We start from the raw sequence: 16,546 nt of genomic DNA, 5'->3' as shown, positions 1-16,546 counted from the left end.
TATTAAACAACATCCTCGTTCGAAGAGAAACCCAACGGTAAGGATACTTTTTCCCAAAAAAATGCAATCGTTTTGAAGTTGTGCTTAGATTTAGGTTATGTTATGTGTAAAATGCTGTGAAATGTACTGTGCGAAGTTTCGAATTGAAGGATAAAGTGAAAAAACAATCTTTGCAACATTTCACATTACGTATTCTTTAATGACCAGCAAAAGAGAGAATTAACACACATGAGACAATGACAATCACATGATATGTTCAACATGTTCACCGTTTTGTTGTATGCACATCCTTAACCGTGCGACCCAATGTTTCTGCACTCTGCGAAGCATTGTCGGTAATATTTGTTCACGTTATGATTCCTCTTTCCAAGTGGCGAAAGTCAGTAATTTTACATTTCTAGACAATAGCTTTAAGGTGCTTCAAAAGATTAAAAAAAAATAACGGAGTTAGGTCGCGAAACCTTGCTGGCCACTCAACTAGTCCATGCGTATCTATGCAGCCAATTTTTTATGGGCCAAAAAATTTTACGATTTTGCATACAAAAAAGCCAAGTTCTGTGCAGTGGACCCCAGAGTATGGATTTGATGTACTTTGATACACAGAATCCAAATTTCGAAACCCCAGGACGATTGACCATGTCAATTTTGTTTTATAGACGAAAAACGTATGTGCTCTCTTACGTATCATAATTCGCTGAAGTTTTTCGCCCATAAAAACAAGACATGGTCAATCGTCCTGGGGTTTCGAAATTTGAATTCTGTGTATGAAAGTACATCAAATCCATACTCTGGGGTCCACTGCACAGAACTTGGCTTTTTTGTATTTCTGTCTTACTTCTATTCTCGTTATGCAAAATCGTTAAAGTTTTTGGCCCATAAAAAATTGACACGGTCGATTGTCTTTGGGTTTCGAAATTTGGATTCTGCGTAACAAAATTCATGAAATCCATACCGTTAGGTACGATGCACAGAACTTTTATTTATTTATTTATTTGTGTGTGTGTGTAGGTGTGTGTGTGTGTGTGGCTGTGTGTGGCTGTGTAATTTTTAACTGTGCGAAAAGTATTGTAAATTCAACATTCGTGATTAGACAGGGAGTTCTTTCTATATAATTTGTTTCTTCTGCTGGTATCCTCCTGTCTTCTTCCCTTTTATAGAGATCAAACCAAAGTTAAAATCTACCATCCCGTTTTCTAAAAGCATATTTACATGACAAAGTCGACGCCTATCAACACAAACTCACTTCAGAGCTTCTGAAGGAAAGGTGAGAAACAAGTTGAAACTTGCTTTTTTCATAGTATGTGGGGAAAGTCCAACAGCATTTTCATCAAGCTTTTTCTCATCCACTCTCTCTCTCCGTCTCTCTCTCTCTCTCTCTCTCTCAAGAGAATCTTTGCTTCTTGTTCACGTTTGTTTTTCTTGGACTACTCTTAGAACAAAATGGAAAAAAGAATTTAAAAACAAAAGTGGGGAATCTGGGAAGTGAAGTCACAAACAGTCAGATAAAACAAGATATACTAGAAAATATCTTGAAATCTACACAACAGTAGTGAAACAAGAAGTGTATCGTCGAGTAGAGATGAATTGCCATCACTCTGCGTTGTAACTTTAAACCCAAAGAAAGAAAGAAAGAGGGTGCGATAGTAGAACGCACTAGGAATGTATATCAGATTGAATTTCTATGCAGAGAAGTTCGTACGAAATGTATGAATTTTCAATACAGTTGAACATCATAGGAAAGGATAGATTTTAGGTTTGTTAATTAAAGATAAAATGAAATTTCTACTTCTAAACAGAAAAACTATATATAAAGCCTATTTCCAATAAACATTGCAACTAGAACACCAAATCAGAAACTATATCATTTTTGTGTGTTATGGATGTCGCCAATGCACATAACATCGCAATTAAAGAACTACAGGATGTCAGTAAATCTCTTTTTTTTTTTTTTTTTTTTTTTTTTGGAAAAATGCCAATTCACATGCACTGTTCAATACGTTAACTTATGAAAAACTGAAAGCAAATATTTTTTCCAGTAGTTAACGATATCACGAGAACTGTATGGAATAATTGAGTGTGACATAGTTCAGTTTTCTACGTTGATCACGCTTTGAATTTTCTCACTGATTATACAATGGTCTTCAAATGACACCGTAAATAAAAACCAAGGGATTTCAAGTCATTACTTCTGTAAGGACTACTTAACGTTCCTAGTTGATTAATGCAATACTAAAAAATATTGCAAGTCTAATCATACACCGTATACAGACCTCTTCATTGCAATGGGTAATGCAAAGACCTGTTGAAATCAAGTTCTAATATATTCAAGATTAATTGTATATTTTCCTACAGGAGCGTCGTCAAACGTGTATGTGCAGTAACAGTTTTTTCGAGAAGGAAGGGAGTGCTAATTTCCATATTCCACACCAATACATGAGTGATCGTCACCTTGTGCATTGGAATACTGCACTGAACAGTTCATTCAAACAACGCCCAGTGTGTTTTGCTTATTCGTTAAGCTAATAGTGGGCCTTGGCTTCATCATAAAAATGATTATACCACGCAAAGCAGGGGTAATCTCATAGAACCTACTCTTAGAATTTGACTAAACGTTATAGGTATGATCTTATATGTGCTTAACTTATTTATTTCCTCCAGCTCATAAAGGAAACGTTTGGGAATAACCTAATCGCAAATGAATATCTTAGAGTTTTTAGAGATTGTCAGGACAATGCAAGTTGTATCCTCATAAATTGCTCAGAGGCCACACTGCAAAAAATTAAATACCTGTAATAAGTGTTTGGACATTTTTAAAGGAAACGATTTTCGGTCATTGTTTATCCTGACCAACAATGTCCTAAAGTTCTCTATCAATAGACAAAAGGTATCTAAATATGCTCTAAGTGGTTAATAAGAACTACCCTAAGAATGTTCAAAATTTACACTCAAGTTTGAAATGTACTTCTTATAATGTTAGTATGTGTATAATCGGCAAATACACGTATGTGACAAATTTCATGTCAAAAGAGCAGTAAATAAGAAAAATAAAGCGAAAATAGAATTTTCTTGTCCATTCAGCAACATTTCATTTTACTCATTATAATGTTCGTATTTACAATCCTTTTCGTATGAAATTTACCACAAATATACATTTCCCGATTATATACATAGTATCAGTATTAAAAGTACCCTGCAAAATCATTATCAAATAATATTCTTACAAGAAGACAATTATAGATATGCGACAATAATTTTGGACGTGAGTGTACCTGAACTTCTGATGTGTCTAATGAGTGTAGGGTATAAACGATTTTTAAATGTATAAAAGGTAAAATGTAAAGAGTACCAACACTATTGTAGCGCTGCGATACAGCCCTTTGACGTGAGAGTAGTGTTGCCACTACTTCTTGTCCAACCTATGTATTTTGATAAACTTAGGGCAGTTCTTGTTACAACTGGTTACAACAGTTTATACTTACCTTGGCTGAAGAATAATGGCTGCATTGGTAAGGTAACATTTTGCCCAAATTGTTCAAATACTTTTTGAATGAGGAAATTTGTTTAAGAACTTGGCAGAATCGATATCATAACTTAGGGTCATCCACATATACGTAACGCGGCAAAAGGGAGAAGGGGGTTCGGCTTTGCGTTACGAAGTATGACAAGGGGGAAGAAAGGGGATTACGTCTTTGTTACGTAACGCATTTTTTTAATAATCTTTATTTTTATTCTCAGATTTATATGCAATCTCTCAAACAAATAATTGTATTCAGTTCTTTTATTTTTTATAAATAAGTAAATCTATTGTTTTGGAAAATTGCGAATACATAAAATTGAATCATTCAGAAGGGATTCGAAGACGATGCTCGACACAAGCTTGAATGGCGGTTGGTGTATTACAATACAATAAAACTCCGTTTTGTGGCTATCGCAGCATTGCATTTACGGCACACGCTTTTCTGGAGTTAGTTGTTACTGATCGCAACCACCCGCTTGAATATGCCCTCGAGTTCCCACTCATATCGTTATTTCTGAGAATACTTTTTAAAATTTTTGATTTGAATCATTACCGACTCTATTCTTCTAAGGGGTTTTGCATGTGAAACAGAATAAACTTTTTTGTGAAGTAATATTTTCCGCGACAGAAAGATCCACGATTTGCTAAGCAAAATATCATTTTAAAATCCTAATTCGTCGGATATTCATCTCATACTGAATCATTTTAATTTTTGGATTTGAATATTTCTGAAGAGTTCAAGTATATTCGCATTCTTGCACTGACTTAGGACAAGAAGAATTTGGAAACGGGTAAACTGAACTTCGAAGTCCAAAGAAGATGCTAGAAAGGTTGTTCACAAACGAGATGTCTCTGCTTCTTCACGAGTGCAGCCACTTCCAATCTGTAGCCGACGAGGAAAAGAACTTCTTTGCATCGCTGACACTGGAGAACTTAAAATACACGTAGCATCTTGGATCCCAGGGTAAAAGGTCGGTGTCAGGTCTTCAGATCCTGTTTCACCTGCATCTTCTGGCAGTATTTCCTCCTTACCACTCATCAATGTCCTAAAAGGATGGGTGTAATCCCCTTTATGCAATTTCGAAGAATTAAGACTGGATAATTAAGCAACCTAATGGGGTTAAAATATTATTACGTACTACCATTTTCTAATACTTTTATTTGTTGGCAAGAAAACTACAAATAGGGTAAACCTAGCTAACTTCATGACATACCTTATTTCGTGATACGAGACAAATTATTATTCACAGAAAAAGGTATGCATTATAGATAGAGTTACAGCTGTGTTTAAGAGAGGTCAGGAATATCGACAAGTGGTGAAAAAGTTTTCCAGTGACAACTGCTGGTCTGAGTTTCACTCTCTCTTCAACTTTTCCTTCATTAAAGCATTTTCCGTAAATAATATCATATCTGGTTACACTAAAACAGGAATATTTCCTCTGAATCCTCACGCAGAATCCAGTGAAGCACTTACAACAGCCCCAAGACTTCTCAATTCCTCCCTGGACGTAACTATGCACTGACAATGAATCACTCGTTCAGACCAGTAGTTCCACATCACCGGTGGATAATCTTCTCCATGTGCCGAATTTAATCCTACCTGACAAAAACAACACTGTTTCTAGCAGAAAAGCTCGACGAGACACGAAAGCAACAATTCATCTTCCTGATCAGGCCACAAAGTCGACGGCAAATGTCACTACAGTGTAACGTGATTGTCCAGCTAAAAAGAACAAGTGTCAGCGTAAGCAAACTTATTACTTAGGCGCTAGTTGTAACGAGCGCTACGGTTCGGGAAAGAATCGTAGCTCCTGGATACAGTGCTGCTTCTGTTTACGGTAGTTTCATGAAAGGTGACAGAACCTTAATTCAGCTGACATAACCATTTTCATGTGCAGCATATGTGCAATGACAAACAACAGTGATATAGACCGTAACAATTAATATAAAGTGAGTGTACTACCGTATCACGAAATTAGGTACACAACCTCACGGAATAAGATATGATGTCATGAAGTTAGGTAGCTTACACATATTGTGTATTTTGTTTCTTTATATTCTTTCTTTTGTATTGTTTGCGCTTCTTTTACTGCAGCAGTTGTGTTTATGTTCGACCTTCCAAATACAGAAATTACATCTATAGAAATTACATCTTCCACATATAGAAATTGCATGCTTGTAAATGTGTATTTTTTCAGTCATACTCCTTCATATCACGAAGTTAGGTAGGTTTACCCTATATTCAGAATACATGTATTTTGTAACAAAAAGTTCTACCATTAAAAATGACCCCAAAATAAGCAAAATTGGCGAAAAAATTAAATATCAAAAATTGTTTCGTAACCAAGGGCCCGGCCTTGCGTTAAGAAGTGTGACAAGGGGAGAGAAGGGATAAAATTGGTCAAAAATAGCGTTACGTAATATGTGGACGGCCTCTTACCTTGGCTGTATAGATAATTTTACCTTTTGTACTTGATCGAAGCTTCTTTTTCAACTAGTAATATTGCTGTCAAATTTTCTCCAATATTTCGAGTGTACCACACGGACACTAATCCTCAGGATCACACAATAGCTTAAGTCCTTTTTCACTACAAGATTTTCATATCATTTCTTTTTGTTTGAAGTATGTATCTTAACAGTTGTAATTTATGAATATTCGAGCAATATGTGCATGTATTTCGTAATGTTAGTACACTAACTTATTTACTACTACACTTTTTCGTATTGTTTTATTCTTTTAGTGTTTCATTTTGATGTGTTGTTCTCAATCATAACGACATCATAGCGCTGTTATTATAAACATAATTAATTATTTGCACAGTGGAGACGTTCTAATCAAGAAGAATCCACTGAAAGGAAAACTTTTTTAAAAATTAAAAGAAAAAACATTTCGATAGTAAGACTATTCATGGCTTTGGATTAATTGTTTTAACAAAAGAGACACTGACCAAAGCTTAAAACTTTACTTTATTTTAAATTATAATTTGTAACTGTTTCGGATATCTAGCATATCCTTCTTCAGACACTTATAGAAAGAGTGGAGAAACTTTATTAAGATCAATAAAGAAGAAGAATAGAAAAGGAACTAAAAAGATTAATGAAGAGGAAGAAGGGGTCATTTACAGGGTATGGTGTGAGGACTGCGATATGTCATATATAGGAGAGACAGGAAAGAGAATGAAAGAAAGGATAAAACAACATGAAGATGATGTTAGGAAGAACAAAGATACCAATGCCATATACAAACATGTTAAGGAGACGAATCACGCAATTAATTGGGATAAGACGGAAGTATTGGAGATGGAGAAAAGAATGAAAATAAGGAAGTGGAAAGAAGCGGATTGGATAAAGAAGGTAGGAAGAGATAAACTGATGAACTGGACAGGGGGCTTACCAATTAATGAATCATGGCAAGGAAGTTTGAATAACATAGAGAAGAAAAATAAATAAATAAATAAATAAAAATAAAGGGCCCTTATAAGAACCAAAAATAAAGAAAGTGATTAATTGGAAAGTGAACACGAAGACTTACAGGATGGGCTGAAGGCCTCGGTAAATAAGAAAAATAAATAAATAAATAAAAATAAAAAAAGTACAACAATGACTCTATATATGACTGTTAAAAGAATTTAAAATTTTTTATAACAATGAATATATATATGACGGTTAAAGAATTTAAACTCTGTTATAACAACATTTATATATATGTCTGTATTTTCATTAATTTCGATCGTGTCTGAAGAAGGATATGCTAGATATCCGAAACAGTTACAAATTATAATTTAAAATAAAGTAAAGTTTTAAGCTTTGGTCAGTGTCTTTTTTGTTAAAAAAAAACATTTAGTGAAAAGGTATTAGCAAATAAGTTAGTTCAATGATATTCGAATATATATATATATATATATATATATATATATATATATATATATATATATATATATATATATATATATATATATTCACTATTATTATTTTATTGTATAACAAAACTCGAAATATTTGGGAACAGATTGACTGAGAAACATTACTAGATTAGTAAATTTCGGTGTCACCGTGTGTTCCATACACTCGATAAGTAATTTTGCTATTTTACAACTTGAATGGTAACAGTCCGTAGCCAATTAGCAACACGTTTTTTTTTTTTTTAGATTAATAGATAGAAATATTATATATGTTCAAAGATATCGAAATGTTTATTAATGATGATTGAAGTTATACGTATTTATAGTTTGTTTGAAACATAAAATTTGTGCAAAGTCTTGTGAAACATGATATATATATTATGTTCAAAGGCTTGCCCTTAATTTACAAGGGTTTCATATTTAATAGAAGAAAAACGTTATTTTTTTAAATATATTGCAATTTATATAATGTATTTATGGACCTAGCCAGAAAAATGAACTTGATGTTAATGTAAATACTATTGTACTATTTTGAAAATGAATATGCATTGTATAATGTAAAAACGTTCGCTTCCATTTAAACGAAAACTTACACCAACTTCTTAATGTACACAAAGAAAGAAGTTTGTAAATTATTTTTAAAATTATATAGATCTACTTTGAAAGGATTTTCCGAGCAAACAAAACATTGCATGTTTCGCTAATTTATTGGAAGTAATATTAAAAGTAAGTATTACTGATTGTTTTAGTAGTCACTTTGTCTGATGGCGCCATATGTACAAAACGTATATAGCATGCCGCACGATCTGGCAATCTTGTTTTCAAAAGTAATCAGTGCAGCTGGTAAAGTTCCAGCTCATATGATGTTATAATCGGATCCTGACTTACAGGCAATAAATCATTTGTGACGACGTTTAACTCGAAGAGTTCAAGTTTTATGGGATAGTAAAAACGATTTACCCAGGTGTTTCCCCTAACCTAAAGGAACACGGTAACGAGGCGTATTTATTTCCCACAATTCACCAGGCAAGTTTATGAATGCCAGATTCATACTTTCAATAAATAAAATTGTACGATAAGTACAGACAAAATGCAAATGTATGAAATGTACATAAATATAGCAATGTTCTGGGAAAGTACCATTTGAGTTAGAACGCACCGTCTGCCGTGGACAAATTAAGCAAACTAATTACATAAATACAATGTCATAACAAAGCCTCTCTCGCAAGACTAATTTTAGGTATTTCAATTAACGATGCTTGAAATTCCACAATATCATGAGTGTTTAAAACGGAAAAATATATTCAGAAAATGATACATATGCCTACTAATAGATCTCATTGTTTTAAACAAAGTGATAATGGTGACTGTAAATCCTCATGCATTGTTTTCGAGAAAATAATTCTCTGTAAACCTAAAAATGGATGCCGTACAATACAACGACAGTATCTATTAAGATAAGCTAATATTGATATACCCTCATCATGGTTTTCACTATGAAAGTAGCAAAGAGGACAATGTTCAGGGTTGTTAATGAAATATGCCCCTAGATTATAGTTAAGTTTGAAACTTAACTTTCTTGTTTAACTATAAACCGACAGATCACATTAAGATGAACAAATGACATAATAAAGCGTGAATTACCGTGAATGAAAATAGAAAAATTTCGTTCGTTGACGGTTCGACGTAGTTAATGCAGTTATTTACTTATTTAAATACTTGCAAGTAGAAGATTGTATCTCTTTCTATTTTATTTCTCTCCTAACAATGACACATATTTCTGATGATGGCCAAGGGCGCCGATCCTGGGAGGGCCAAAGTTCATGTGGGCCAGGCATTTTATTTATGAATGTACAATATTTGGCATAATTTAAATTCAATTTGTCTTAAAATTCTCATATATGCCTTCTGCATGTGAATGCCCCTCCCCCCAAATTTACAGAGAAATCTGCGCCCTTGATGATGACACATATTTCTGCACCTATAGGTACAGGGAGCACCGATCTTCATAAATCAGTGTGCCAAGTGACATTATCCTGTGTACATCGAGAGCTGTGCAGCTGGTGCTATTGTGACCACATCTATGATTTCATCATCAACAGGCTCGTGCTCCCTAAGGCTGTGAGTGTAGCCTTGCGCTGCCATCTGTTGGCATATTACACAACTATACTCTAAACTTTTTGATATAACCTCGTATGCACTATATTATTCAAATTTTAAAGATTATTTCTTTGACTAGCTATTCGTAATAAGAATGCACATGCGTTATACATGTTAGGAGCTCTAATGAAGGATAGTGTTAAATTTAGACTTTATTAATATATATTTTAGGGAAGTTCTCGAAATATCAGGAAAACGTTCCGGTTGATAGATTAACACTTTCACTCGTGGCTCAAATGTACGTAAATTCTAGCTTGATGTCAGTTTAGTGCATTTTATGAAATGTGTATATCAGGTAGTAAAGAAAACGTAGGTATGAGAAATACATACGAAATAAATCTTAAAATACTCTACTTTAAGGTGAATACATTTATTTGTATGATTCGATAGAGTAGAATTGATGCAATATTCAACCATAAACAAACAAATGCTTTTCTTTACTTACATGAAAAAATACAACAAACACATTGTGGAAAAGGTGCACTGAGAAACATCCGTTCTCCGGACAGTGGTATATTGTACAAATATGCGGTATCCTCTTGCTTACTACAGAAATCAGTACGGATAATACGTTATCCGTATGCTACATACACACTGTCCTTAGATGTTACATCATGCCTTTGCAGGATTTCTGACATCTAACAGTTTTCCGTATATCACATGCATATACTTATGTTACATTCCTCAGCTATATATTATATACGTCCATTTGTTATGAGATCCTGACCGCCTATATTGTTTCATACGGAAAGTACGTATAGACGGAACACTTATACGGAAAGTATTATAAAACATGAGTTTTCAGTTATACGTCTCCTGTACGTTAAGTCCAAAAACTACAGGAATTACGCATGTAACCTAACTTTTTAAGTACGCCACCTACATTTTTTTTCTCAGTGTACAGAATTTATTTATTATTTGTTTTATCGGGTGTAACTGTTGTAATGTCTACTATTTTTTCTTCATCCATTTACATTTCTTCATATATTAGTACAGAAATATAAAGTAAAACGACCTTAGCATAAAACAAGAACTTAGCAAATCAACAAAAATGACAACTACTTTTAGCTCACGAGATTTTGCTAGATGTCCAGCAAATAATGCTTGCTTATAGGGGTGAACCCGAATAACTCGCAGGGGCACGGGGGCTCAGTGATGGAGCGCTTAATTCTGATGCGTGGGGTCCCTGTCGATTTCCGTGCGAATAAGTTTATGGTGAACAACATTAAATCAGTGTGTTTCCTCGGGGTACTTCCGTTTCCTCCCACTTTTTATTCTACCAATTCTTCCATCATCATTCACGTCTATTAACGATGCGTCTCCCTTAGTTTAAAGGGCATAATATTGAGGCGTTATACGGATAGATTTCATTTCAAATCTCGAATAACTCGCACTCTTTTTGTTCTGCATTAGCAAAGTAACCCGAGACCAACTCAGTCCTAAAATTAACAGTGTTGAAGTTTTTTTTTATAAGATTATTACTTTGGAAGATATTACAATTAGATTATCTTGTAATATATATATATATATCATCGTTGAAGAAATCCTTAGGAATAATTAACAATGTTGTAAATCACATACGCCAACACTTTGCCATCGTAAAGGACGAGAATGCCAAGCAACATACTAATTATACTTAATTATTTATATTAACTTGAAACTCATGGATGTAACTAGAACATATTCCACATTGTATCTAATCTTATATTAGCTGAATGATTACATCCAACTAGCTCTTGAAAACAATTCATCATCTCAAATTATTTTTATGTAGTACCCACCTTACTACAATTATTTGACATATATATTTTAAAACTCATGAGTAATGATGCTCAGGAGACTAGACTCGGTTTTCCCAATACAAAGTTCCAGACGAGAAAACACTTTCACTGTAACTTTTTGAGACAAGATAGCCCCAAATCTCGTCTCATGGACAACACTACTTATAAGAAAATATAATCGACAAGATGGCGTACATTCTATTATATATAACGTAGTGAATGCATTGGCTTCTTGGAAAAAAGACTTGTTTCTAACATTCTGAACCGAAGTTTCGTACTTCTGTACGAAGTAGCTTTCTAATTACCTCACCAAGTTAATGAGGAAATTCTAGTTTCCACTGGAGTTTGAACCTAAAACCACGTGTACCAAGAACACACACTTAACCAAAGTACAACCCTCGTAAAAGTAAGTTTTTATAAACAAAAATTTGCTTTGAAAGTTTTTTTTTTTTAATGAAGCATAATCTTTTACGATGGCATTTGTAATATCTTCATATAGAGCCAACTCTTTATAGTTTACTGTCTTGATCTATACAGAAGCCTCAGCTGGTTGTCTATTATCGTGCATTGTAGTCACTGCTGAACGCCAGCGTATTCAATCATCTTGACACGGATGACATTTAATCTTGTTTTCTATTCATGCTTCATACTGAGAAATGATTCCGAGGGCCAAGCGGTGACTACTGCCTTGCGATGTCATCACACGCGCTTTCTCCTTACGAGACATATTTTGTTGACAGGACAGGAACTGAACTAGAAAATAAGAACAGATTCTCTCCGTTTTTCTTCTTTCTTTTCCTCTTAATTTAAACGATGATGTATTTTTATTTCACCACCCCCGCCTTCATGATAACCGTAATACACTATATAAGTTATGTTATCTCAGTCTGTCTTTGACATAGGTAAAATATTGCGTGACACGCTTGCAAAAAGGAAGGACATTTTTATGTCACTAAAGAATATATTCAAAAGATATCGTAACATTTATATAAGTCTGTATGTAAGCTCTCTACATAAAAATGTAACCCTGGAATGCCTAAAGCAATTTCAACTAAACTTGGTATACATATAAGTTACAATTTGAAAAAAAAAATACTGAGGGGCTAAGATACTCCTAGGATCCCTAGGGATGTGAGTAGGGAGATTACATGTAAAAATAAACGACCATGTTAGTGTCGAATTTATAGTTTTCGAGGTCGCTGAGATTAATAATGATATCTCCAATGCCATTTTTTAAGTTCAAATTTATTCTCATCGCCATGAAGAGTGAACAGAAGTGAGAAACAAAATGTCCAAGAGGACAGAGATTGGTGTCGAATCCACAGTTTCGGGGTTGCTGAGATGAATAGTGATACTTTGGATACCGTTTAAGTTCAAGTTTTTCTCATCTGCATGAAGAGTAAGAAGACGTAAGAAATAAAATGTTTACTGTCGAATCCACAGTTTTCGGGGTCACTGAGATAAATAGTGACACACCAAATGCCGTTTAAAATGAAGTTCAGTTCTCATCGGCATGGGGAGAGAGAAGGGGTAGGAAATAAAGTATCCAAAAAACAGAGATTAGTGCTGATCTCGCCTTCGGTGCGGGCGGTCCCGGGTTCGATTCCCAGTGGGGGCCACTCGATCGAAAAAGTATAAAAAGCTTTATCAGGCCAGCAATCCTGAATGAGGTTTTCCTCATTCACACTAGGCAAATGTCGGGGTGGTACCTAACATGTAGATCCCAGGCCAATCCCTTCCTTCCCTTTCCTCGATAGTGTGATCGCTAAAGAACGTCATCCCTCATACATGACGGGCTAACATGACCACAGATGCCGAAAGCCCAGAAATCTAAATCCAAAATTCCTAGTTCTGAATCCATATTTTTCGTCGTCTGGAAAACGGCTGACACGTTTGAACTGGCCTTTTGAAACATAGTTACTACTCACCTCAAACTGGATTTTTGCCGTGTCCGTTTTAAATAAATGGAATATTTTAGGGTGCTTCAAGATATATTCCAAAAGTAGAGTATCTTAAGGATTTTTAACATTACATTTTCGTTGAAATATGTATCCAAGGGATTCATATGGGAATTCAAATATTTTTCATAAACTTATTTCCCTCATGGAAAGAACAGGCTCTTCTTGCTCGCATCATTATAATAGGTATTGAACAATAACTCCTATTTTATTTAAATACATAATAAATAGATACTAATTGCAACTATGAATAATAATAAGCAAAATTTTGTAAGTTTCTAATTATTGTCACTTTTTTTCCAGAGGTCAAGAAGCAACGAAAGACAACTTACATTGACGAACGTTAATTTCTCAGCGTCGGGATCATACACATGTGAAGTTCAAAGTGATATGCCAATCTACACAGGAGTATCAAATGAAGAGCAGCTCACAGTTGTTCGTAAGTTAAAACTTTTTTTACTCATATAATTTCTAGATGACATGAGACTTAAAACACATTGATTGCCATGACCGACAGGCTTGGTTTGTCAACAGCGGCTGTGTTCCACAGTTTTGCACACCGGGAACTTTCGGTTCATCTAGGCTTGTTTTTCACACTTCGGGATAGAAACAGTCAAACCAATGCATATTTTACAATTATTTTATTCTCGAACTCATGTGTTTTCTTTCAATTTGTTTCTAAGTAAAATGTATTGGAGTGCAATGAGGATCGATAGCCCCTCTTGTCCCCATGCGGACGTCATTTCAATCTACATAGAACAGTATGTATCAAATATAGTCACTGGATGAATTTTTAAGTAGCTCCGGGAAAACTTAAATCTAAGTGCAACATGAAAGATTGTGTAAAGATGCTTTTTCTTCGGTTGATTGGTTTGGCTAGAGTTCAGTTTTCTTTCAACATCGATACAAATTAGATATGGACCTAAATTTAAAGTGGAATTCGAACCACCGTAATGTGTTCAAATTTCGAGGCTCTTCTACAGGAAATCAAAGCCGAGACTCCGTGTAGCAATTATCTAAAGATTTGCTGAAAGTATCCACTACTGACATTGAGATATAATTGCAGTCTGACATGTATTAAGGGAAACCCTATCAATTCTTCGGATAAAAAGCACTAACAGTTGTGTTGGAATTTTTTTCTTCAGCTAATTTAAAGTTTTCGGATTGTTCTCGCGCACTTCTGCTTTGAATTTCTGCGAGTTTACATACTCCGTTAACCGGAATCATCAATCATCCTACATAAACAGTTACCCAGGCTCTGCAATTTCTGGAGTAATGTCTCCTAGAACTATTCACAAAATTATTGTGTTTCATTGTCAGATTTGTCCAAATGATACATTTCTATTAATTTGGAAGAATATTTGTCTGTAAAACAAGACGTTGTTGTAAAATTTGGCGTAATGATTTGATTGGTGTTTGTAAAATTATTGTATGTACTTTCGTAAGTTATTGATGAGCGAATTGGTTTCTATAGTTTCTTCGGGGTATTTGCAAAACTCAAATTTAATTCAAAGCTATTTCCTGTACGATTTCCATGAATTATGGTTTTCTTTAGCACTTTATCATGAAACTTAGCAATTCTATTCTTATTATTTTGTGGTTCACTATATGCTTGCATACTATTATCCTTTATTGCCCTCGATACACATCTATATACATTGACCATTCTGCTTCACCATCTTCATTTCTACAACGTACGGAAATTCAGGATGTTAGCACGATATTTAGCATTCTAAAACGTTAGCTCCATATTTGGCATTCTAAAAAATTAGCACAATATTTAACATTCATAATATTTGAAACGTGTAGAATGTTAGCAAGACATTATAAAACACGAAATACATTTATATCTACATTTATCCTGAAAACATCTAAAAATAAATGTATTTTGTGTTTTATCCATTTCTTTATTTCACCAAAGTCTCCCTTAGGTGGATGTACCTCTCTAACCCACTGAATATGTCTCATATGAATACTTGTAATACACTTGTTATACGTTCCGCCACAAATGTTAGTCACATAGAAATAAAACTAACAGGATTCAACTAATGCAAAATCTATCATTATACTGCTCTTATAATAGATTATTTTAAAAAGACAATTTCAAATAATTTACAATGCTGCTGAATGAGACTTGCACTCAGAATCAGCCAGAAATGAGCGAAAGTTGCTCGTGAAGTTTCTTCCGCGACAAAAAATGAGGTAAAGAAAGAGAGGGAGAAAAGAAGATTTGGAAAGTTGCATGTTTTAAGGCATTCGTTGATTTCACAAATGGAATCTGAAAAACCCGTTTCGAATAGAATTAGTCTCTTAGAAACTTGTATGTTTGGGAGCCCATTACGTAAATGGTGTCAAGGAAGGAGGTTTCATTTCTTCGCTAGATTCGTCTGCTCTCACTAACCAGAGAAGGAAAGTTCTATTTTGGAGGAAAAGTTCATTTAATATTATATTAAGTTTTCAACCTAGTTTAATTTCTTGATGTAGAGTTCAAAATTGAATAAGATATTTTAAAGTACAGTAACTAAAAATATCCGCATGCTTGTAAGTCAAACATGTCTAGCAGAGATAACATAGAAATGCTTAACGTTTTTTTTTTCCTGTAAATCAGAACGTCTCATGTTAGAATGTGGAAGACAGACAGCCTCATTCTCATAAGGTGAATGCTGAAAAAGTGCCTTTAGATATAATATAGGACGACTTCGTTTCAAAATTAATTTTGATGTGTGATTGTTAAATATTTCTAGTGTCAAAATCTTTATATATGTTAATATTACATAATGAAATTGTTTATTTGCAAATTTTTGGTGGTTCTGGGTGGAAATTCTGAGAACATGTTCAGGAGTCACCTGTTTGATTTTATTGTGTATGGTATTGCTATGCTATTAAGTTGTCAATCCATTGTCCATATAGGAATTGGGGAATTTCCGTGAAAATAAAAAAAGTGACAACTTACATTAGTTCCAGTATTACCAAGCTCCAAAATTGAAGACAACTTGAGTACATTTTAAAGTTCTCTATTGTATAAATTATGGTCAAACTTGTTCATCCTTCTTATCTATATTCTTTGAAATAAAGAGCCCGCAAGATATGGAATTTCGTTCGGGTATGCTTGAAGAAACAAAGGATCTCGCGTTATCTGCATTGGATGTATGTCAAAAAAAACTACGAAACACCAAATTTCATGATTTTATGCCCATCAATTCTAAAGAAATATATGATAATTTAGAA

The 16,546-nt window shown here is 34.1% G+C and overlaps 1 protein-coding gene across 1 annotated transcript in view; it reads left to right on the top strand.

Annotated features, from left to right (window-relative positions):
* Positions 1 to 16,546, top strand: part of LOC145685106 (cell adhesion molecule 3-like) — a 383,448-nt gene that overhangs the window by 66,091 nt on the left and 300,811 nt on the right. The window contains exon 2 of the mRNA XM_081757451.1: positions 13,622 to 13,757. Within this exon, the coding sequence (XP_081613577.1) occupies positions 13,622 to 13,757 (136 nt within the window). The remainder of the gene's footprint in view (positions 1 to 13,621; positions 13,758 to 16,546) is intronic.

Source organism: Thermobia domestica, chromosome 5, assembly GCF_964235325.1.
Source record: "Thermobia domestica chromosome 5, izTheDome1.hap1.1, whole genome shotgun sequence".
In the NCBI taxonomy this organism is placed as follows: Eukaryota; Metazoa; Arthropoda; class Insecta; order Zygentoma; family Lepismatidae; genus Thermobia; species Thermobia domestica.
This window is presented reverse-complemented; position numbering and strand designations above follow the sequence as displayed.